This window comes from Zalophus californianus, chromosome 6 (genome assembly GCF_009762305.2).
Source record: "Zalophus californianus isolate mZalCal1 chromosome 6, mZalCal1.pri.v2, whole genome shotgun sequence".
NCBI lineage: Eukaryota > Metazoa > Chordata > Mammalia > Carnivora > Otariidae > Zalophus > Zalophus californianus.
The window spans coordinates 82,992,693-83,014,332 of record NC_045600.1 but is presented as its reverse complement, the minus strand read 5'-3'; the positions used below and the strand labels follow the sequence as shown (position 1 = coordinate 83,014,332).

At 48.7% G+C, this 21,640-nt stretch overlaps 1 protein-coding gene across 2 annotated transcripts; it reads left to right on the top strand.

The window, feature by feature from the left end:
- The first annotated feature begins 105 nt into the window (after nt 1–105).
- RHOV (ras homolog family member V) lies at nt 106–21,366 on the top strand. 2 transcript variants are annotated; one of them, XM_027571282.2, is made up of 6 exons: nt 106–715; nt 7,125–7,194; nt 15,118–15,241; nt 16,184–19,615; nt 19,816–19,874; nt 20,068–21,366. In XM_027571282.2, exons 4-6 carry the CDS (start codon nt 19,408–19,410, stop codon nt 20,509–20,511), a joined length of 711 nt encoding a protein of 236 aa, XP_027427083.1. In that variant the 5' UTR covers nt 106–715; nt 7,125–7,194; nt 15,118–15,241; nt 16,184–19,407; the 3' UTR covers nt 20,512–21,366. The 2 variants fall into 2 exon arrangements, with proteins under 2 accessions (XP_027427083.1, XP_027427082.1); XM_027571281.2 differs by lacking the exon at nt 7,125–7,194.
- The last annotated feature ends 274 nt before the right edge of the window (nt 21,367–21,640 follow it).

Here is a 21,640-nt window from a genome sequence, read left to right as displayed (position 1 = left end):
CGTAGGGAACGTACCCCCGCCGGCCTCAGCTAGGCGCGGCGACGGCTACGGAGGAGGAGGCGGGCCCAAGAGGGGGGGCGGGCCAGGGCCTGGGCCCAGTCAGCTCTTCAGGGCGGGAGCCGGAAGTGCTGCGGGAGTTCTCGGCTTGAGGCGGAGCCCTGGACGCGTCACAGCTGCAGTCGGGCTGGGTGCTGGGCTGGCCCCTCTGAATACAGGTCCTTCCTTCCAGGACCCTGGTGCAGTTCCGAGCTCTGACGCAAGGGGGCAATCCCGGCTTTTACAGGCCCTTCCTCACCGTGCCGCGGAGTCCAGCCCCGGCCTCGAAGCCAGTCCCCGACTCCTTTCATGCCCAGCCTTCCCTCCGTCAGACCGCGACCGCGACCGCTCAGCCTCCGTGTCCAGCTCCCGCTCCGACCTCTCCAGACAGGCCGCTGCCTCAGGAGAACCTCCCGCTTCTCAGTTTAGTCCGTGTCTTGATCCTCACGAGGCAAAGGCAAGCAGTTCTGGCCTCTCTTCTCCCACATTTAGCCGAGAGCTACCTAACCGGCCTCTACCCGGCTCCGTAATGGCTCCTCGGTGTGGGGAGAGACAGAAGGGGCGGCAGAAAAGACCAAGCACAGCTAAGCGGTGCGGGTCTGCTTCCATTCACTCATTCAAAATAGCGTTGAGCACTAACTTTGTGCCTAGCCTTGGGCTGGGTGCTGGAGTCACAGAGGTAAGTACAATATCGTCCTTGAAGGTCATAAACTAGCAGGGACAATGGACCAGTAAACAGATACTTAATGCTAGGCAAGCGATGGGTGGATTTGTTCAAAAGCTCACTCATTCCACAAGTGAGCTCACACTCTCGGTCAGCCACTATTCCAGGCTCTGGGGGCGGCACAACAGACCAAAACGGACAAAAGTCTCAGCCCTAGGGCGCCTGGGTGGCTCAGTTGGTTAAGCGACTGCCTTCGGCTCAGGTCATGATCCTGGAGTCTCGGGATCGAGTCCCACATCGGGCTCCCTGCTCGGCGGGGAGTCTGCTTCTCCCTCTGACCCTCTTGCCTCTCGTGCTCTCTCTCTCTCTATCTAATTCTCTCTCTCAAATAAATAAAATCTTAAAAAAAAAAGTCTCAGCCCTCGTGAGGCTTACCCAGGGACATGGCCACAGCAATGTGGGGAGCCCAGAGGGGCAAATACGCGCAAAGCAGGAACGAGGGGACAAGTGACCTTGAAGGCCGATGGAGAGTCCAAAGCGAGGGAATGTGGAGTGCAACTCCGTTTCAGTTTCCCTCTTCCACCTGCCTGGGCCACCCAGACGGAGTCTGTTCCCTCCTGGGACCCGCGGACTCTACCTTGTTAGAATGGAAGGCTATTGGGTGCCTGGGTGGTTCAGTTGGTTGAGCGACTGCCTTCAGCTCAGGTCATGATCCTGGAGTCCCGGGATCGAGTCCCATGTCGGGCTCCCTGCTCAGCAGGGAGTCTGCTTCTCCCTCTGACCTTCCCTCTCATGCTCTCTCTCTACCATTCTCTCTCTCTCAATAAAAAAAAAAAAAAAAAAAAAAAATCTTTAGAATGGAAGGCTATTGGCCAGGGTCACCGCCATCCTGGCTTTAACGCGTATCCTGTGCGTAATGGCTAAAAGAGCTCCCTTTACTCTCAAAAGCGTCCTGGTTTGCACCGTATATTGTGTGGTCTCCTTACTTGCTGAACTTCCCTGCCAGATGCAGAGGACTGAACCCTGACCAGCCTCCACCCAGGGCTTTCTGGGCTTTCTGGACCTGGAGTGGCCTTGGCCTGGGACCGGGCAACCAGTTAGGCCGTCCAGAATAACTTTCTGCTGCTCCCGGGTCCCACTTCTCCTGCCCACAACCTGCAGGAGCAATGCCGCTCTCCCAGCCAAGGGCGCTGCCTGGCAGGCTAGGTGTGAAAAGGGAAGATGCCAGAGGTGAGCCGCAGACAGGAGGTTTCCGCCCTGGGAAAAGTTGCCCCAGCTAGGGAGCTGCCCTGCTCGGTGCAGAAGGCTCCATCCCAGATCACCTGCCTTATGCATTAGGGAAATACAAATGGGCCCAGCCTAAGGTCAGATAATAATAAAAGGTACATTTACTGAGTGACAGCAATGTGCCAAGCACCACACTAAGTTCATAATAATCATTGTTATTTCATTTTACCCTTACCCTGATGTTAAGAAGCAAGTACTGCTCTTTTCCCCATGTTACAAAATCAGAAACTGACATTCAGAATGGAAAAGCAATTTGTCCAGGGTCAGGTGGCCAGGAAATGGGGAAACCAGAAGGCAATGTTCAAATACAAGCAGATGCTGAAGAGTTAAGCAACACCCTCCATTTCCCAATGCAAGACGAAGGGGAAAGAGTACAGCTGATTCCTCAGGTCTGGACTGTGCGGAGAAATGTCCCCCTTGCATGGAGCCAGCCAGCCTAGGAGGGGTGTCTCAGGGACACAGAGTCCTTCCAGCCACCTCCTCACTGTCCCTAAAACCTTCCTCCTGGGTTTCACTGCTCTCTGGGATGTATAGGGTGGGGCCTAAGCGGGCCTTGCTTACTATGGACTCCGTGCACACTCCCTGTTGAGTTGATTACAATAGGATTCCTCTGCATACTCATCCTCCCATCCTTATGTGGGACTTCGGAGTAAGAACAAGACCAGCATTCTTATCCCTGCCCAATCACTCACTAGTTGGACACTGTGCGCAGGTGATGCTCTTAACTTCAGTTTCCTCATCCACAGAAATACTGTAGATATAATGATACATAGTAGGTCTATGTGGAAAAGTAAATGAGGTGATCTAGGTGAAAGCTCATTGCTCTAGCATAGTGTCCAACACAGAGCATATGCTCAGGAAACTCAAAATGTGGCTTTAATCTGACAGTCACTCTCAAGTCCACGTCCTCCATGAAGCCTCCCTAGACTGCAACTTCCCCATCAGAACTGCTATGGCTGTTCTTATCCCGGCCATTTACTGACCCTTTATTAAGAAGCATGGGCATTTTTCTTTGCTATAACAGAAGCTGATTGTGGAGAATACCCCAAACAAACCTGAGCACAGGAATACTGAAGTGTCTTAGGGAACTCACAGTTGGGGATACAGATCCACCAGCTCCTACCTCTCACAATCTGTGTGGTTGTTGCCACAAGATAGGTAAGGGCTGACTGCTGGGCCGGGGAGAAAGAGGAATAGTGCATGAAAGGAGGTGAATTTGAGCTAAGACTTGAAGTGCATGCATGATTTCCAAGGGCAAAAAAAGAGAAGGCATTACGCAGGCCTCAAGAAAACCAAGAGAATAGGCCTGCAAACAGTGGGGGGGCTGGGGAGCTGGAGCATCAGGGAGTAGGGCAGTGTAGGAAATGGGACCAGTTGTGACCAGATTATGAAATCAATTGAATAGGCCATCAGAAGACTTTGGTTGGGGATGAGATCATCTGATGTGGGTTCTAGAAAAATGGGTGGTGGCTTGGGTGGGGTCCACATCAGAGAGTCTGAGACCTGAGGCAGAAGCAGAGAAGTGGTGAGGGCCCAACCTGGAGAGAGAGTAGACTGGGAAGACTCTGGGGAGACATGTCTGAGGAAGAGCCCACTGGAGTTAGTGACCGGTTAGATGTGAGGATGAAGGAAGGGTTCAGGACGACTCCTGGGGAGATGTGGCAGATGATGCAATGTCACCATTGTCCAGGAGGAGGAAGGGCTGGATGAGGGTGGGGCAGAGGTCACATGATTGAGCACAATCTGGACAGTGGCACCTGAGACCCCTGCAGGGCATTTACTCTCAGAGACCCAGCATCATGGGGCAGTCATAACTTACTAATAAATATTTATTAAACAATTGCATGAATGACCTTTCTCATGCTTCAGTTTCTACATTTGTAAAATGAGAAAAATCTACCTGTAGCATTGTGAATATTGTAGAATATTATGCAAATCACTCAGCACTGTGCCTATACCTGGAAAATGCTCAATACAAGTTAACTAGGGACGCCTGGGTAGCTCAGTCCATTAAGCTTCTGCCTTTGGCTCAGGTCATGATCCTGGGGTCCTGGGATACAACCCCAAGCCCAGTGTTGGGCTCCCTGCTCAGCAAGGAGTCTGCTTCTCCTTCTCCTCCCTGCTCTCATGCTCTCTCTCGCTATCCGTCTCTCTCTCGCTGACTCTCTCTCTCAAATAAATAAATAAAATCTTAAAAAAAAATACAAGTTAACTATTAGTAGTAATTGACTGAATGAAGACGCAGACAAAAAGGAGTGATTTAATTGACTTGAGTAATTTGGTTTATTTATTTATTTATTTAGTAATCTCTACACCCAACATGGGACTTGAACTCATGACCCTGAGATCACGTGTCACATGCTCTCCTGACGGAGCCAGCCAGGCACCCCAAATTAGTTTTTTTTTTAATACACATTCTTTTTTAGAAGTTTTAGATTTATGGAAAAAGTGAGAAGATAGTGGAGGGTTTCCACATATCTCACATTCAGTTTCCCTTACTACAAACATCTTAACATTAGTATGGCACATTTGTTAGAATTAGTAAATCAATATCGATACATTATTATTAACTAAAGTCTGTACTTTATTCAGATCGCCTCCGTTTTTACCTATTGTTCTCCTTCTGTTCCAGGATTCCATCCAGGATATCATCTTATATTTAGTTGTCATGTCTCCTTAGGCTCCTCTTGACTCTGGCAGTTTTTCACTTTCCTTGTTTTTTGAGGAGTATTGACAATTTTGTGGAGTATTGAGCAGGTATTTTGTCGGATGCTCTCTATTGGAATTTGTCTGTTATCTTTCATAATTAGATTGGGGTTATGGGTTTGGGGGAGGTGAAATACCATTATCATCACATCATATCAAGGGTATATACCATCAACATGACTCACCACTGTTGATGTTGACCTTGGTAGCGCTTGTCAGATTCTCCACTGTAAGGTTACTCTTCCTCCCCACCTTTCTCTCTCTTTCTTTCTTTCCTTTTTGAAGATTTATTTATTCATTTGACAGAGAGAGAGAGTACAATCAGGGGGAGGAGCAGGGAGAGGGAGAAGCAGGCTCCCCGCTGAGCAGAGAGCCCGATGCGGCCTGAAACCCAAACCCAGGACCCTGGGATCCTGACCTGAGCCGAAGGCAGTCTCTTAACCGACTGAGCCACCCAGGTGACCCCTCGCCCTTTTTTTTTAAAGATTTTATTTATTTATTTGAGAGTGAGCCAGTGAGAGAGAGTATGGTGGGGGGACAGCAAAGGGAGAGGGAGGAGCAGATTCCCCACAGAGCAGGGAGCCCCATGTCCCCAAGTGGGGCTGGATCATGATCATGTGACTCCAGGATCATGACCTGAGCCCAAGGCAGCTGCTTAACTGACTGAGCCACCCCAGGTGTGCCTCCTCCCCGCCTTTCAATACTCTCTTCTTTGGAAGGAAGTCTCTACACACAGCCCACACTTAAGGAGTGGGGATTTACGCTTCCTTGAGGGTGAAGTTTAAGTCATTTGGAATTCTTCTGCATGGGAGATTTAGGAATTTGTTTTTAAATTTAATTTTTATTTTAATCATCATAATATATGTATAAATTTTAAAAACAGGGCCATAAGACTTATAAGGAAACCCATCATCCCCAGTTAAACTCCATCTGACCTGTCTATACTCATCTCTCAGTTCTCCAGATGTGCTGATCTAGGGAGTTCCCAGATGCAACACACCTCTGCAGACATTTGAGTATTTGGTCTTGGGGGTCTGACCCCTCTGGAAAGATTTTGCTGATATTCCTACCCTTGCCAGGATCAGGGCCCTCCTAGGTGCTCCTCCAGCCTCCTGTACTGATCGCCCATGTTATGATTACATTTGTATGATTACTACGTTACAATTGCCTGGTAGTCTCTCTCTCTCTCTCCTTTCCAGCCCCTTCACTCCCTTTTCCCCTTCCCTTCCTCCTCCCCACCCTCCCTCTCTCTCTCCTTCCTCCTGTTCCTCTTCCATTTCTCTCCCCTCCCCCTCCTGCCCTTCCCTCCCTCTCCCTGGGGTGACTCTGTATAAGCTCCCTGAGGGCAGGGACAGGTGTACCAGCACACCCTCTCCTAGGACAGGGCCTGGCACATTGTTAAACTATATTGAAGGAAAAAAGGCCCTAGCTAATGCAGAACATCTCTTCTCAACCCTTTACAAGAGACTATAAATCTCTTTCCTTCCTATTTGGTTCCCTTCCAGATGTTTCCATAGCCCCGATTTTCAGAAAGCCTCCTCCCCTCCCTGTTACTGTCATCCTTTATTTCACTGAGTGCATGTCAAAACCCCACCCAAGGCATGTGTGGATCCAACCTACCTTTTTTCTTTCTGCCACCTTCTAGGATTATAGTGCCAGTGGTCCCAGAGAAGACACTGGAGGTGAAGGAATAGAGACACTTTTTTCACTTGTCTGTGTGGGAAATGAAAGCATCCTTCAAAGGGATGCTCAGTCGGTGGCTGCCTTCGGCAGGGGTCATGATCCTAGCTAGGGTCCTGGGATCGAGTCCCCCATCAGGCTCCTTCCTCAGTGGGGAGCCTGCTTCTCCCTCTGCCTGCTGCTCTCCCTGCTTGTGTTCTCTCTCTCTCTGATAAATAAATAAAACCTTTTAAAAAAAAGCTTATAAAAGACTTTCCCTCTGCCCCTCCTCCCCAAATAAATGAATCTTTTTTTTAAGATTTTATTTATTTATTTGACAGAGACACAGCGAGAGAGGGAACACAAGCAGGGGGAGAGGGAGAGAGGGAGCCCGATGCGGGGCTAGATCCCAGGACCCTGGGATCATGACCTGAGCCGAAGGCAGATGCTTAACAACTAAGCCACCCAGGCACCCCAACAAATAACTCTTTAAAAATAAAAAGAAAGCATCCATAGGTCATTGGTCCTCAAACTGGGGTTCACATGTCCTTAGGGGGCTGAGAAGCTCTCCCCAAGAGGCATGGAGCACCAAGGAAATCAGTGTCCTCAGCTTCCCTCATCTATTTCCTAAAAGTGACCAGCAGAAGGTACCTGGGAGGAAGAGGCAGGATCTCTCCCACCTCCCCTGCTCCTACTTTTCAAAGAAAAATACACCACTCACCTACTGGGATGGGAAAACCAAAACCCTTCACACTATGGTGCTTCCTTCCAGGGATAAAAATCTGCAGGAAGCCCAGCGAAAAGACCTCTGGAATGATTGTTGGTATTCCCACAAAGAACAGGTAACAAATCCTTTGCCCATCAAATGATTTCTGCTTTTTTTTTTTAAGATTTTACTTATTTATTTGAAAGAGAGAGTGTGTGAGCAAGTGAGAGAGAAAGAGAGAGAGAGAGAGAGCACGAAGAAGAGAGGGAGAAGCCGACTCTGGCTGAGCAGGGAGCCTGATGTGGGGCTTGAACCCAGGACCCTGGGATGATGACCTGAGCCGAAGGCAGATGCTTAACAGACTAACCCACCCAGGTGCCCCAGTTTCTGGTTCTTTAATTTGAATACAATTTGAGAACCTAATCAGCTGTTGGCTAATTGAAAAAAAATCACTAACATTTTTGGCATATAATTTGGAAAGGAGTCAAATAATCAAGTGACATTGCTATATCAAACCTTCCATTCCCATCTAACATTTATGTGAACAAGCTTTCTCCGCGTTTAGATCAACACAAAAGAAAAAAAAATATATAGGAAGATAATTGGTGCTAAACTGTCTCATTTAAGCATTCTATCTACGAATACATAAACTGATTGAAAACAAAACCAGGGGAGCCTTGGTAGCTCAGTCATTTGGGCATCTGGCTTTTGGTTTCCACTTGGGTCATGATCCCGGGGTTATGATCTGAGGGTTGTGGGATTGAGCCCTGCATCAGGCTCCATGCTCATTGTGTGCTAGACAAGTAACCTCCCCTCTCTGAGCTCCTCTCCTTTCCTCAGCTGTAAACTGTGAAGGTAGAACTAGACCATCTCTAACATTCTGTGATTCTCTGAAAGCCAAACCTTTGCCACAGTCCCTTTAGGGACAGTGCCCAGGGAATAATGATTTTCAGGGCACTGCCTCAGAGCTGGTTGCTATGCTTCTTATCTTTCCCTTAGTCCAGGAGACATTTCAAAAGATGCGATAGCCAGGAAGCTTTCTCTGATTAATGTGAAACCCGGTAAAATCTAACAAGCAGCCCTCATCCTGCCTCCAACTTAAAGCACACACTACATCACACTGCATATGTCTGAGTTAAACTTGCCTGTAGACTCACCCATATGGCCTCTTACCGAAATGAAAAATGATAGCAACAACACAACAACAATAAGTCCAAAATATTTAAAAAGGCCACTGAAGGGCGCCTGGGTGGCTCAGTCGGTTAAGCATCAGCCTTTGGCTCAGGTCATGATCCCGGGGTCCTGGGATCTGGGATACAGCCCCGCATCGGGCTCCCTGCTCAGCGGGGAGCCTGCTTCTCCCTCTTCCTCTGCCCCTCCCCCTGCATGTGCTCTCTGTCTCTCTCTCTCAGATAGATAAATAAAATCTTTTTTTAATTAAAAAACTTTTTAAAAATATTTTATTTATTTCTTTGACAGAGTGAGAGAGCAAAAGTGGGGAGGCAGTAGAAGGAGAGGGAGAAACAGGCTCCTTGCCGAGCAGAGAACCTGACGCGGGACTCGATTCCAGGACCCCGGGGTTCATGAGTTGAGCCGAAGGCAGACCTTTAACCATCTAAGCCACCCAGGAGCCCCTAGATAAATAAGATCTTAAAAAAAAACCCAAAACCAAAAAAGCAGGTCACCGATACTTAGTGTTGTGAGGTTGTAAACCCACTGCTGGAGGGAATATAAAATGGTGCAGCAATTAACAGCTGCTTCATAGGCACTTACTCTATGAGCCAGCAGTTCCGGGCCTCGGTATTTACCCAAGAGAAAGAAAACATCTGTCCAGACAAAGATTTACACACAAGTATTTATAGTAGCTTTATTCATAATAGCCCCAAACTGGACACAACTCAATGTCCATTGACAAAAGAATGAACAAATAGCGGTACATCTGTACAAGAGAATACTATTCAGCAATAAAAAAGAACAAATTACCCTGACATGCAATGAATCTCAAAAACAGGTTTAGCACAGGAAGCCAGACATAGATGGGTACACAGAGTATGCTTCTATTTATTTGAAATTCTAAAGCAGGCAAAAATTAAGCTTTAGCAACAGAAAAGCTGATCAGTGTTTGCCTGGGACCTGGTCTAGGGGGTGGAGGATTGACTAGAAAGGAATAAGAAGGAACTTTGTGGGGGAGATGGAAATATTTCATATCTTGATTGTGCTGCTGGTGGTGACTCTAGAGGAGGACACGTTGGTCAAAACTCATGGAACCATACACTTAAAATGGGTGCATCTTTTTTAAAAAATATTTTACTTATTTATTTGAGAGAGTGAGCAAGAGAGAGCAAAAACTGGGAGGAGAGGCAGAGAGAGAGGGAGAAGCAGGCTTCCCGCTGAGCAGGGGGCCTGACTTGGGGCTCAATCCCAGGACCCTGGGATCATGACCTGAGCTAAAGGCAGACGCTCAACCGACTGAGCCACCCAGGCGCCCCAAAATGTGTGCATCTTCTATGTAATATCTAGATGAAGTTGATTACAACACAAAATTTTAAAAAGATCTCTGACTAAATGTTAGAATGTAATCAGTGTTTATATGGCAAAAGGTAATGAAGCAATAGATAACCTGCTTTGTAGCCCATAATCCTTAAGGGGAGGACTGAGAAGGAGGTGGTGTTGGAGCACACACCTGGGCTCCACAGTCCTGGCTCTCCCTTAGCCTCTAGGCCTTTGGCAAGTCACTTTACTCTGTGGAGACTCAGTTTCCTCATCTGTAAAATAAAGGTAATAACAAAATCAGGATAATAGGATGACGACTTCAATAAAAACTCATTTCTTGGGGCGCCTGGGTGGCTCAGTCGTTAAGCATCTGCCTTCAGCTCAGGTCATGATCCCAGGGTCCTGGGATCGGGCTCCCTGCTCAGCGGGAAGCCTGCTTCTCCCTCTCCCACTCCCCCCTGCTTGTGTTCCCTCTCTCGCTGTCTCTCTCTGTCAAATAAATAAATAAAATCTTTAAAAAAAAACAACAACCTCATTTCTTTCCGTGTTCCCTATCTGGGTCACAGAAGACAAAATTCTGAACTTTACCTTACCTGACAAATCTGTAATGTTCATTCTCAAGCAGGCCCATGACTTCATCCGAAAAGATTGCCCTGACCCAGAGAGAAGATAATCATAATAATAGAGCACCCTAGGGGCGCCTGGGTGGCTCAGTCGTTGGGTGTCTGCCTTCGGCTCAGGTCATGATCCCAGGGTCCTGGGATTGAGTCCCGCATCGGGCTCCCTGCTCCGCGGGAAGCCTGCTTCTCCCTCTCCCACTCCCCCTGCTTGTGTTCCCTCTCTCGCTGTCTCTCTCTCTCTGTCAAATAAATAAAATCTTAAAAAAAAAAATAATAGAACACCCTTGCAGAGCACTCTCTATGGGCACTATGCTAAGCATCCTCCATAATTCATTCAATTCCCACAACATTCTCTGAGACGGGTACTATTCTAACCCTATTTTACAGACAAGGAGACTGAGAGGACAACAACTAGTAAGTAACACAACCTGGATACTAATCCAGGTGCTGTGGCCCAGAGCCCATGCTCTTGAATAACAGGCAAATTTGTCTCTCGTCAACGAAATTGTAATGTGAGGTAAAAGAGGGGAAAGGAATTTGATTTGGAAATACTAGCTTTATATGAATTTAAATGTGAACAAAACCCAGTACCTTTCATATTAGTACTTTCACAAAATAGCTAATGATGATTTCAGGTTGGTCTGGAAAATCCTGCTCTGTTTCTAGTCCAGTTGCTGTGGTCTTTCTAAAGAGCACACTCCAGTGCTAACAGGAATAAAATAGAGATCCAGTTGGGGTGACCAGCCCTCCATCTTTTATTTTATTTTATTATTTTTTAAAAAGATTTTATTTATTTATTTGACAGAGAGAGACACAGCGAGAGAGGGAGCACAAGCAGGGGGAGTGGGAGAGGGAGAAGCAGGCTTCCCGCCCAGCGGGGAGCCCAACGCAGGGCTCGATCCCAGGACCCCGGGACCATGACCCGAGCCGAAGGCAGAGACTTAACGACTGAGCCACCCAGTCACCCCTATTTTATTTTATTTTTATTTTTATTTTTTTAGAGAGAGTGCATGTGAGCAGGGGGAGGGGCAGAGGGAGAGGGAGAGAGAGAATCTCAAGTATAGGCTCCATGCTCAGGGCAGAGTCCGATGCAGGGCTTGATCTCACGACCCTGAGATCATGACCTGAGCTGAAACAGAGAGTCATTTGCTTAACTGACTGAGCCACCCAGGTGCCCCCCAGCCCTCCTAATTTTGACACTGAAAGTTTAGCATCCCGAGACAACTCTTCGTCCTGGTCACTCTAGGCCTGGCTATTGGCCCGTGAAATAACTCCGAAGGTCAAGAGCAGCTCTGGTGTGACCTCATCGGATTCCTGCTTCCCTTGCTAGCTCATTGCTCATCTGTCTCTTCCCCAGCCAGGCTAAGCTAGTTTTAGCTCCAAAATGGACCACATCCTTTCTCCCTTGGGCTTGATTCCTGCTGTTTCTTCAGGCTGTTTCCAAGCCCTCCTGCCACCCTTTTTTAGGTTTTATTTATTAGAGAGAGAGAGAGAGAGTATGGGGGGGGTGGCGGGAGAAGGAGAGGGAGAAGCAGACTCCCCACTGAGCAGGGAGCCCAGTGTAGGGCTCCATCCGGGACCCTTGGATCATGACCTGAGCCAAAAGCAGACACAACCAACTGAGCCTCCCAGGAGCCCTGTTTCCAAGCCCTTTCTGCTTGGTCTACCCTCATTCCAAATCCAAACAGACTGATGAAGTTCAGCAGGGACACACCAGTATGACCACATCAGTGGTTAAAATACCCACTTCCCTGAGTGTGCCCCACCCTGTCACTCCTGCCCAGGATCCAGCCACTAAGAGGTTAATGTCAGGAATAACTTAGTCTTGGGCGCCTGGGTGGCTCAGTCGGTTAAGCAACTGCCTTCGGCTCAGGTCATGATCCTGGAGTCCCGGAATCGAGTCCCACATCGGGCTCCCTGCTCGGCAGGGACTCTGCTTCTCCCTCTGACCCTCTTCCCTCTCGTGTTCTCTATCTCTCATTCTCTCTCTCAAATAAATAAATAAAATCTTTTAAAAAAAATAGGAATAACTTAGTCTTCTAAAAAGCTGCTACAACACAGGGACTAGCAATTTTCTGAGGCTATACCAGTTGCTAAAGAATTTAGATATCCTTATTTACAAGTGTGTAAAATGCTAGTTTATATAAACAATGCCAAGAAGAGAATTTGGAGCGATATGATTATTCATTGAATGTTTGTTTATTGGGTTCTCTTTTTGCAAAGTTGCTGATGTTCATCATTATCATCACATCATCAAAGAATAATACATGCTCTAGGGTTAACCACAGAGCTGTGAATGGACCTCAGTGGTATCAGGCCCCAGCTTCTGTTCAAGAAGAAACTTTGGGCCGTGGACCCAGTCTTTGGGGGAGAAGCAACTCCGGATTTGGCTGGACCTGGGGCCCAGCCATTTAGACAAGTGCTGTGGCCTCAGGGAAGGATCGTGGGCTGCCCACCAGGATTTTTTTTAAGATTTTTTTTTTTAAAGATTTTATTTATTTGTCAGAGAGTGAGAGTGTGTGTGCATGAACAGGGGGAGCGGCAGGCAGAGGGAGAAGCAGGCTTCCCGCTAAGCAGGGAGCCTGATGCGGGACTCGATCCCAGGATCCTGGGATCATGACCTGAGTAGAAGGCAGACGCTTAACCGACTGGGCCACCCAGGCACCCTTGATTCCATGTTTTAATATACATCCTTCATATGGGACTCTATTTTATTCTAACTGTACACTTTTTTATTAAAGATTTTATGTATTCATTTGAGACCCAGAAATACGGAGAGAGAGAGAGAGCATGAGCAGGGGGAGAGGCAGAGGGAGAGGCAGAGGGAGAGGGAGAGGGAGAAGCAGGCTCCCCGCCGAGCCTGGAGCCCAATGTGGGACTTGATCCCAGGACCCCGGGATCACAACCCGAGCCGAAGGCTGATGCTTAACCATCTGAGCCACCCAGGCGCCCCTGTACACTTTTTTTTTTTTAATACTTGGGCTCAAACTGTTTATATAATTCTGTATCACTTAATATTATCTTTTAGCATTTCCCCATGTCACTGAAAATTCTCTTAAGGATCATTTGCAGGGCTGGGGGTGTACTCGAAGGATGTGGGATGCCAGGTAGAGACTCAGACACTATCCAGTGGATAACAGGGATTCATTATAGGCTTTGAGTGAGAGAGTGACAGAATAAATTTTCTGACTTAGGAAGCTTGGGTGCACCAGAAATGTACAAAGCAAAGATGGGAGGCAGGTACGAGGTGATTATTGTGGCAAAGGGTGCCAAAAGAAAGAGGGGAGTCCAGTACTTCAAAGAAAGGATTGAGAGGACGCCTGGGTGGCTCAGTCTGTTAAGGGACTGCCTTCGGCTCAGGTCATGATCTCAGGGTCCTGGGATGGAGCCCCACGTTGAGCTCCATGCTCAGTGGAGAGTCTGCTTGTCCCTCTCCCTCTGCCTCTGCCCAGCACTCTGCTTGTGCTCTCTCTGTGTCTCTCTCTCAAATAAATGAATAAAATCTTTAAAAAACAAAAAAAGAAAGAAAGAAAAAGAAAGGATTGAGGACTAAAGAAGGAGAGGAAGGAGTCCAAGTGTTTGGAAACTGTTTAGTTCCAACTCTTTCCAATTCATTAGCTTGAGAGAATCATGCTGCCATTGTCAGAAATAAAGAAGTTAAGAGGGGAGTCCTTTTATTTTATTTTATTTTTTAAATTTTATTTATTTATTTGAGAGAGAGAATGAGATAGAGAGAGCATGAGAGGGGGAGGGTCAGAGGGAGAAGCAGACTCCCTGCAGAGCAGGGAGCCCGACGTAGGACTCGATCCTGGGACTCCAGGATCATGACCTGAGCCGAAGGCAGTCACTTAACCAACTATGCCACCCAGGCACCCAAGAGGGGAGTCCTTTTAAACAAAATTTTTAAAAGATTTTATTTATTTATTTGAGAGAGAGATAAAGAGGGAAAATGGGCCGGAGGGAGGGGCAGAAAGAGAGGGAGAAGCAGACTCCCCGCTGAGCAGGGAACCCAATGTGATATGGGGCTCAATCCCAGGATCCCCAGATAATGACCTGAGCCAAAGGCAGATGCTTAACCAACTGAGCCACTCAGGCGCCCCATTTTTTTTTAAGATTTTATTTATTTATTCATGAGAGAGAGAGAGAGAGAAGCAGAGGGAGAAGCAGGCTCTCAAGGAGCAGGGAGCCCAATGAGGGACTCGATCCCAGGACCCTGGGATCATGACCTGAGCCGAAGGCAGATGCTTAACCATCTGAGCCACCACCCAGGCGCTCGCCCCATTTTTTTTTTAAGTAATCTCTACACCCAACTTGGGGCTTGAACTCAAGGCCCTGAGGTCAAGAGTCCTGCACTCTTCCAACTGAGCCAGCCAGATGCCCCAAGTGGGGAGTCCTTTTAGATGAACTTTTTAGGTTTCAACGCCTCTAAGGCCTTTAAAAAATACTGGCCGGGGCTTGAGTGCAAGGTCTTGGGGGAGGGGGTCGGGCAGCAGCAGTTGGGATTAGCTAGATGTAGAGGAGGTGGAGAGAAAGACAGGGAGAAGCGGAGGCTAAGACAGAGTTAGGGGGAGGATGCAGGGCAGGGCGGAAGCCCGAGCCTTGGGACATGGAGGACATAGACAACACGGATGGGGCTGGGCTGGAGGGTTGGCTAGCAGGATCCTGTCCCGGGGCTGGGGGCGGGGCGGGGGCGGTGGGGGGGGCGGGGCGGATGGGAACACCATGAGGCCAGCTCAGCCCGGGCCGCTGAGTTTGCCACCAACTCCCTCCCAGGATGCCAGCACACCAAGTAGAGAAACCAGTTAAAAACCAATTAACTCTGCAGTCTATTTGTTGTACCAGCAGTAATGGCGGTAGTATGTTGGTAAAAAAGTGGTGCTTTTCCCAGCTTTACTGAGGTATGGCTGACAAAGAAATGAAGTGTTAAATGTACAATTCTTTCTCAGGGCTCCTTCTGAGCAGCGGGCCGGACTGACTTGGAGGCCTTGGAGAGGAGTATGCCTGGGAACTGGAGAAAGACTGCTCGAGGCGCGTTTCTCTCACAAAGAGCCTGCAAGCTGACCTTGCTAAGTACATGCTACCCCACAACCAGTGTTTTTTTGTTAATACCCTTTCCAGCAGTAGGAAAATCACCATGGTGGGGTAGGGATAGACTGGTTTGGTTTATTCTCCTTGAGGTTTTGCCGTAGGTATCCCAACGTATGCAGTAATTTTATTTTATTTTATTTATTTTTTAAGATTTTATTTATTTATTTGACAGAGACATAGCGAGAGCAGGAACACAAGCAGCGGGAGTGGGAGAGGGAGAAGCAGGCCTCCCGCCGAGGAGAGAGCCGGATGCGGAGCTCGATCCCTGGACCCTGGGATCATGACCTGAGCCAAAGGCAGACGCTTAACGACTGAGCCACCCAGGCGCCCTGCAGTAAATTTTAAATAAGATAAGGGGACAACAGAAATGCCTAAGAACTTGACCACACCTGAGGTGAAGTGTCTACCACTTACTAGCCTCTTTAAAACGGGGCAAGTCCCCTAGCTCCTCTGGGCCCCAGTATGCTCACCCTTTCCCCCGCCTTCTCGCTTGGCTTCCTATAAGACAGGGAAACGAAAGCACTTTGGTAAGTCTAAGTCCCCTATACCTGTGTCCGACATTTTGGAAACAAAAGGTTATTACTGCCATGATTCAATGTCAGGGCCATGTTTTAGTTCTTTGGGTATTTTCTTTCTTCCTTTTTTAAAAACAATAAGTAAATAAACTATTTTAGAACAGTTTACATTTACAGGAAAAGTTGAGAAGATAATTTCCACATACCTCCAACCCAGGTTCCCCTGTGATGAACATCTTGCATTACATGGTTATATTTGTCATGATTAATGAACCAGCATTGATCTATTATTATTAACTAAATTCATATTTTGTTCAGAATTCCTCAGTTTTCCCCCAATGTCCTCTTTCAGCTCCAGAATCCCATCCAGCACACCATGTTACTTACATTCATTTGCCATTCTCCTCAGGTTCCTCTTGACCCTTGGCAGTTTTTCAGACCTTCCTTGTTCCTGATGACCTTGACAGTTTGGAGGAGTACTGGGCAGGCAATTCATAGAATGTCTCTCCGATGGAAATTTTCTGACGTTTTTCTTCTGATTAGACTGGAGTTCTAGTAGGGAAGACCACAGAGGGAAAATGCCATTCTCTTTACATCAAATCAAGGGTACATACTATCAACTTGGCTTATCAATGTTGTTCTTCATCTTGATCACCTGGTTGAAGGAGTGTTTGTCAGGATTCTCCACTGTGAAGTTACTCTTTCTCCCCCCACCTTTTTCATACTGTCCTCTTTGGAAGGAAGTCACTATGTACAGTCCACCCTGAAGGAGTTGGGGGTTATGCTCCTCCTCGAGGTTCTACATACATTATTTGGAATTTTCCGCAGGAGATTTGCCTATGATTGCCTATTTATTTATGTGCTCAATCATTTATTTATATCAGAATAGACTCATGGATATTTATGTTATACTTTGGGATATAATCCAATATTTCTTAATTTTGTTGCTCAACTTGTTCCAGATTTCGCCTTTGGAAACTCTTTCAGTTAGTTGGCTCTGTGTCCGTTTGATGTACCTCCATCTTCCCTTTGTTTTGTTTAGGACTTCCTTACTTTCTGTACCACAGAATGCTCCAGGCTCATTTTGTATATTTCCTGCCCCAGTCCTTGAATCAAACATTTCTCTAAGGAGAATGTTAGGGCCAAGTTTTAATCTTTGCAAATGTGTGTCTGGCTGGAAGTTAGGATAGATGATCTGTCAGGTGGGCAGGAGTAAGACAACCCACCATTAGGAGGGGACTTTCCCAGCCGTAGCAGCTACAATTGCAAGGCCTTAGCTGAGAAACAGGTGACTCACCAGCTCCCAGAGTTGTCTCCACCCTCCCCTTCTTGCTGGCATGACTGTCCCTAAACCAGCTCAGACAGAGGGACCTAGGTCGGAAAGTGTCCCCACCCATGGGGCCTGTCGCAGGCCAAGTCAGGGCTTTTCCCCATGCCAGCAGACACCTCCCCCCATTTGTGTATTATTTATATATACCCTTCATACCTGCAGAAAGGATTAAACAAGATTACCCTCAAATTTACAGCTACAATAAAACTATTATTAAAATTTGGGTAAAAGGACAAGAGTTCTGTGAAGAAGAGCCTCTACGTGTGTGTGTGTATGTGTGTGTGTGTGTCTAGTAATTTTGTCCGAGACACCTGGGTCCCTGAATCACAGATTGCTAGCACCAGAAGGGCTTTCAGAAATAAACGGGCTAGGGGCGCCTGGGTGGCTCAGTTGGTTAAGCGACTGCCTTCGGCTCAGGTCATGATCCTGGAGTCCCGGGATCGAGTCCCACATCGGGCTCCCTGCTCAGCAGGGAGTCTGCTTGTCCCTCTGACCCTCTTCCCTCTCGTGCTCTCATTCTCTCTCTCTCTCAAATAAATAAATAAAATCTTTAAAAAAAAAAAGAAATAAACGGGCTTCACCTGTCATTCTATCATGCTAAGATGGATCAGGTAATTTCCCAGGAGTCACAAAGCTAATGAGCTGAAGAACTAGGAATGCTAGAACAGGTGTCTTGATGTACAGGTCTTTTCAAATCCCCATTCTTGCCTCCCTTTCCAGGAGAGCAAAAAGAACAGCTTTTGCACCTCCTGTGGGAGACAACAGAAAGACAACATTTTGGGGCCTCTTCCATTTGCTAAATGAATAAACTTATGTGGATAAGTCTGAGAAGTCTTTGGGGCTATAATCTGGGATTATTAGTATCCCCAGATACTTGGATGTAGAGAATGTAGAATGTAGACACTGGGATATAGAAGTGATATTGGAGAGGATCCTACCATTTCCCACAGTCAAGATTTTAACAGTTAAGTCAGCAACTTTCTAGGTGTTGTCCTCAATTTTTGACAAGGAAAAAAGGAAGGAAAAATAAAAATCAGGGATCCTGAGACTTTTTCCAAGAGATTTAGAGATTTAGATTTATTGATTTTTATACTACCAATTGTTTAAGAAATGGATCATCTCTTTTCTTTAATATTCACTGCCTCCTCCCCTCCCAACACTCTCCCTGCAAGAACTCAAGAAGGAGGTGTTTTCAACCATCTTTGTACAGGCTGAGATGAAAGACTGGCTTGGAATTCAGAGAAAGGATCCTGGGCCTGGTGTCACTTGATGTGGCTGCAAAAAAAGATGAAATTAGCTCTCTTGGGTGACCTTCCTAGAGCTACCTTGCATATCTTGTCTCAGTCTGTAAACTCCTTCTGGGGCAAGGACAGTGGGTGGCCCAGAACAGCATCAGCAAATAGGTAATTACTATGTGCTTTTGATGATGATGATGAAGATAATATTTGGGGATTTAGAAAATACTCAAATGGAGAATTGTCCTTGGTGATCCTCTCCAGCTAGACTCTCCAGCACCCCAAATTCCTTTAGCAGAGTATAGTGAAGGTGTTTAAGGTCTGCCTCCAGGCTTAATCTAGAGGAAGCTCTTCCCTGGGAGTACAGTAAATTCCTGCTTGATGTGTTCATGCTTGAGTTTATCTTCTCTTTATGATCTATATATTTTTTTTTAGATTTTTTTTTTTGAAAGTAATCTCTAAGTAACCCAACATGGGGCTTGAACTTACATCCCTGAGATCAAGAGTTGAAGGCTCTAGGGACCGAGGCAGCCAGGTGCCCCCATGATCTATATATTTTTAAAAAATTATTTTTTAATTAAGAACATTATTATCCAGACTCTCATACTCGTGCAAACATATATCTAGTTTTTCATTTTGAACAAAGGTTTAATTTGAACAGGCTGTATTATGTGTGTTGCAACTTGCTTCTTCCTCCTAACAATAAATCCTGGATAGCTTTCTCCGCCAAGATACCTAAATCTGCCTCATTTTGGCGATTCTTTGTCCTTGTACCTGCGTGATTGTCTGAGCGCCAGTTTTCCTTTGGCCTCTCTTCCTCCCGGCGTTTGTGATTGCCTGGCCTCATGGGGTGCACTGCGGAGGGAGGCGGGGCCGGAGGCCCAGCGGGTGGGCGGGGTCCGAGGCCGCTCGGGACATGCAGATGAGGTGGGCGTGGCCCCCACTTATACCCGGGGTTAGCGGCGGGCCCGCTCGCCGGGCCTTTGCGGACTCAGTCAGAGGCACCCTGCGGAACCTGCTTTCCGGAGCACAGCGGAGCCTGGTCCCGGGCTGCCCCCGGAGCGGGCCATGCCCCCGCGGGAGCTGAGCGAGGCCGAGTCGTCCCCGCTCCGGGCCCCGACCCCTCCGCCGCGGCGGGGCAGCGCGCCCCCGGAGCTGGGCATCAAGTGCGTGCTGGTGGGAGACGGCGCCGTGGGCAAGAGCAGCCTCATCGTCAGCTACACCTGCAATGGGTACCCCGCGCGCTACCGGCCCACAGCGCTGGACACCTTCTCCGGTACGTTCAACGGCCCCGGCGACCGCGTGGTTGGGGGTGGGGTGGTGCACCCGTCCGCAGGGGCTGGCGCGGGTGCGGGAGGGCGAGGGAGCCCCCCGGGAGGGAGGCGGGAGCGGGCCCCGAGGTGGCGCTGGTGAGGTCCGGTGGGGCCCTGGACGCTCTTCCTAACTCCCTGTCCCCCCAACGCCTTGACCCTGCAGTGCAAGTCCTGGTGGATGGAGCGCCGGTGCGCATTGAGCTCTGGGACACAGCGGGACAGGTAAGAAATGGGGGGCGGCCTCTAATGGTCTGGGAGAAGGTGGGCTGGAGGCTGGGAGGACCCTAGATGGATAAGGAATGGAGAAGGTCTTGGGCCCTTCCGAGTCTCAGGTCTGCAACCCCAGGTGACAATCAAATTCCCATTACTTGTGGCAGGGAATAACCCTACTAATGATCAGGCCTTCTCATCCTAGGAAGATTTTGACCGCCTTCGCTCCCTCTGCTACCCGGATACCGATGTCTTCCTGGCCTGCTTCAGCGTGGTGCAGCCCAGCTCTTTCCAGAACATCACAGAGAAATGGCTGCCAGAGATCCGCACTCACAACCCCCAGGCACCCGTGCTGCTGGTGGGTACCCAGTCCGACCTGAGGGACGATGTCAATGTACTGATTCAGCTGGACCAGGGGGGCCGGGAGGGCCCCGTGCCCCAACCCCAGGCTCAGGGTCTAGCCGAGAAAATCCGAGCCTCCTGTTACCTCGAGTGCTCCGCTTTGACGCAGAAGAACTTGAAAGAGGTGTTTGACTCGGCTATTCTCAGTGCCATTGAACACAAAGCCCGGCTGGAGAAGAAACTGAATGCCAAAGGTGTTCGTACCCTTTCCCGCTGCCGCTGGAAGAAGTTCTTTTGCTTTGTTTGAACAGCTATGGCAGCTAGGGAGCAGTAGGCCTAAGACCACAGACTTCTGGAAACTGGAGCCTTTGAGGAGGGTACTGGCAGGGCCAGGCCGCCCCATGGGACTCAGTTCCCATCTGAACACTGTGAGGACACAGGCCTCTAACTGCCCACTCTCATATGCGAGGGGCTCTGATTTGGATCTCTGGTCAAGGCTCACAGAGAAATCCCAGCACTTGGATTTTCGTGGGGTGGTCCTAACAGTGCCAGCCACCTCCAAGCAGTTAGGGATCCAATTCCCAGTTTCTTACCATGAGCCTGCAGGTCAGCCTGGCTGAATTAGGACCCCTTGTGGTGGTCCCCGCCTTGCCACAGGGCGGGGGAGGAAGAGCCAGGCATTTTGGGGCAGGAGGGTGTCCAGCCCTGATTTGGAGAGCAGTTCGGGATGAACTGGGTAAGACAGAGGTCAAGGAGAGACTGAGAGGGAGCAGAAAGTGAGGCCTTGGAGCCTTGAGACAGGAGGCAGGCTGGTGAGGAGGCAGGTCAGAAGGCTAGGTTTGGAAGGAGGAAGAACAAGGAGAGCAGAAAAGTGCTGCAGCTGAGGAGCAAGGCTGACACCTGGGCTGCCCTCAGCCCCCAGGGCCCGGGAGGGCGGAGCTGGTCCCTGGGAAGAACTGGGGCTCAGGGCTCCCTAGGCACTGCCCAAACTGGCTGGGCCAGGAGCAGGGCAGGAAGCGAGAGGCAAGGCCCACCCGGAGGAGGGGGAGGAGCTGTGACCTAGAGCCTGGAGGAAGAAGGGGCTGGGGTCACCTTTCTCCAAGGCCACAGCCTGGAAGGTAGAGCAGTGCAGAATCTACAAATAAAACCTTAAGTTTCTGAAGCTGCTGTCTCTGTGTCATTTCCTGGAGCTGTCTGCCCATTGCCCTCTAAGAGCCCTCTTCAAGGCCCAGCAGCCAGGATAGGTAGGTTGGGCATGGAAGGACTGAGGCCAGACTGACAGGTGGGGGCTGGACTAGATGAGACAGTGTGCTGGGAACTGGACTTGCGGGGGGGCAGGTCTGGGGCACCCCGCTTGGGGCTTAGCCGGTTCCCAGGAGAGCTAGTGTGGGAAGCAGCCTAGGAACGGGTTTCCCCAGGTGTCAGCGCCAGAGCTG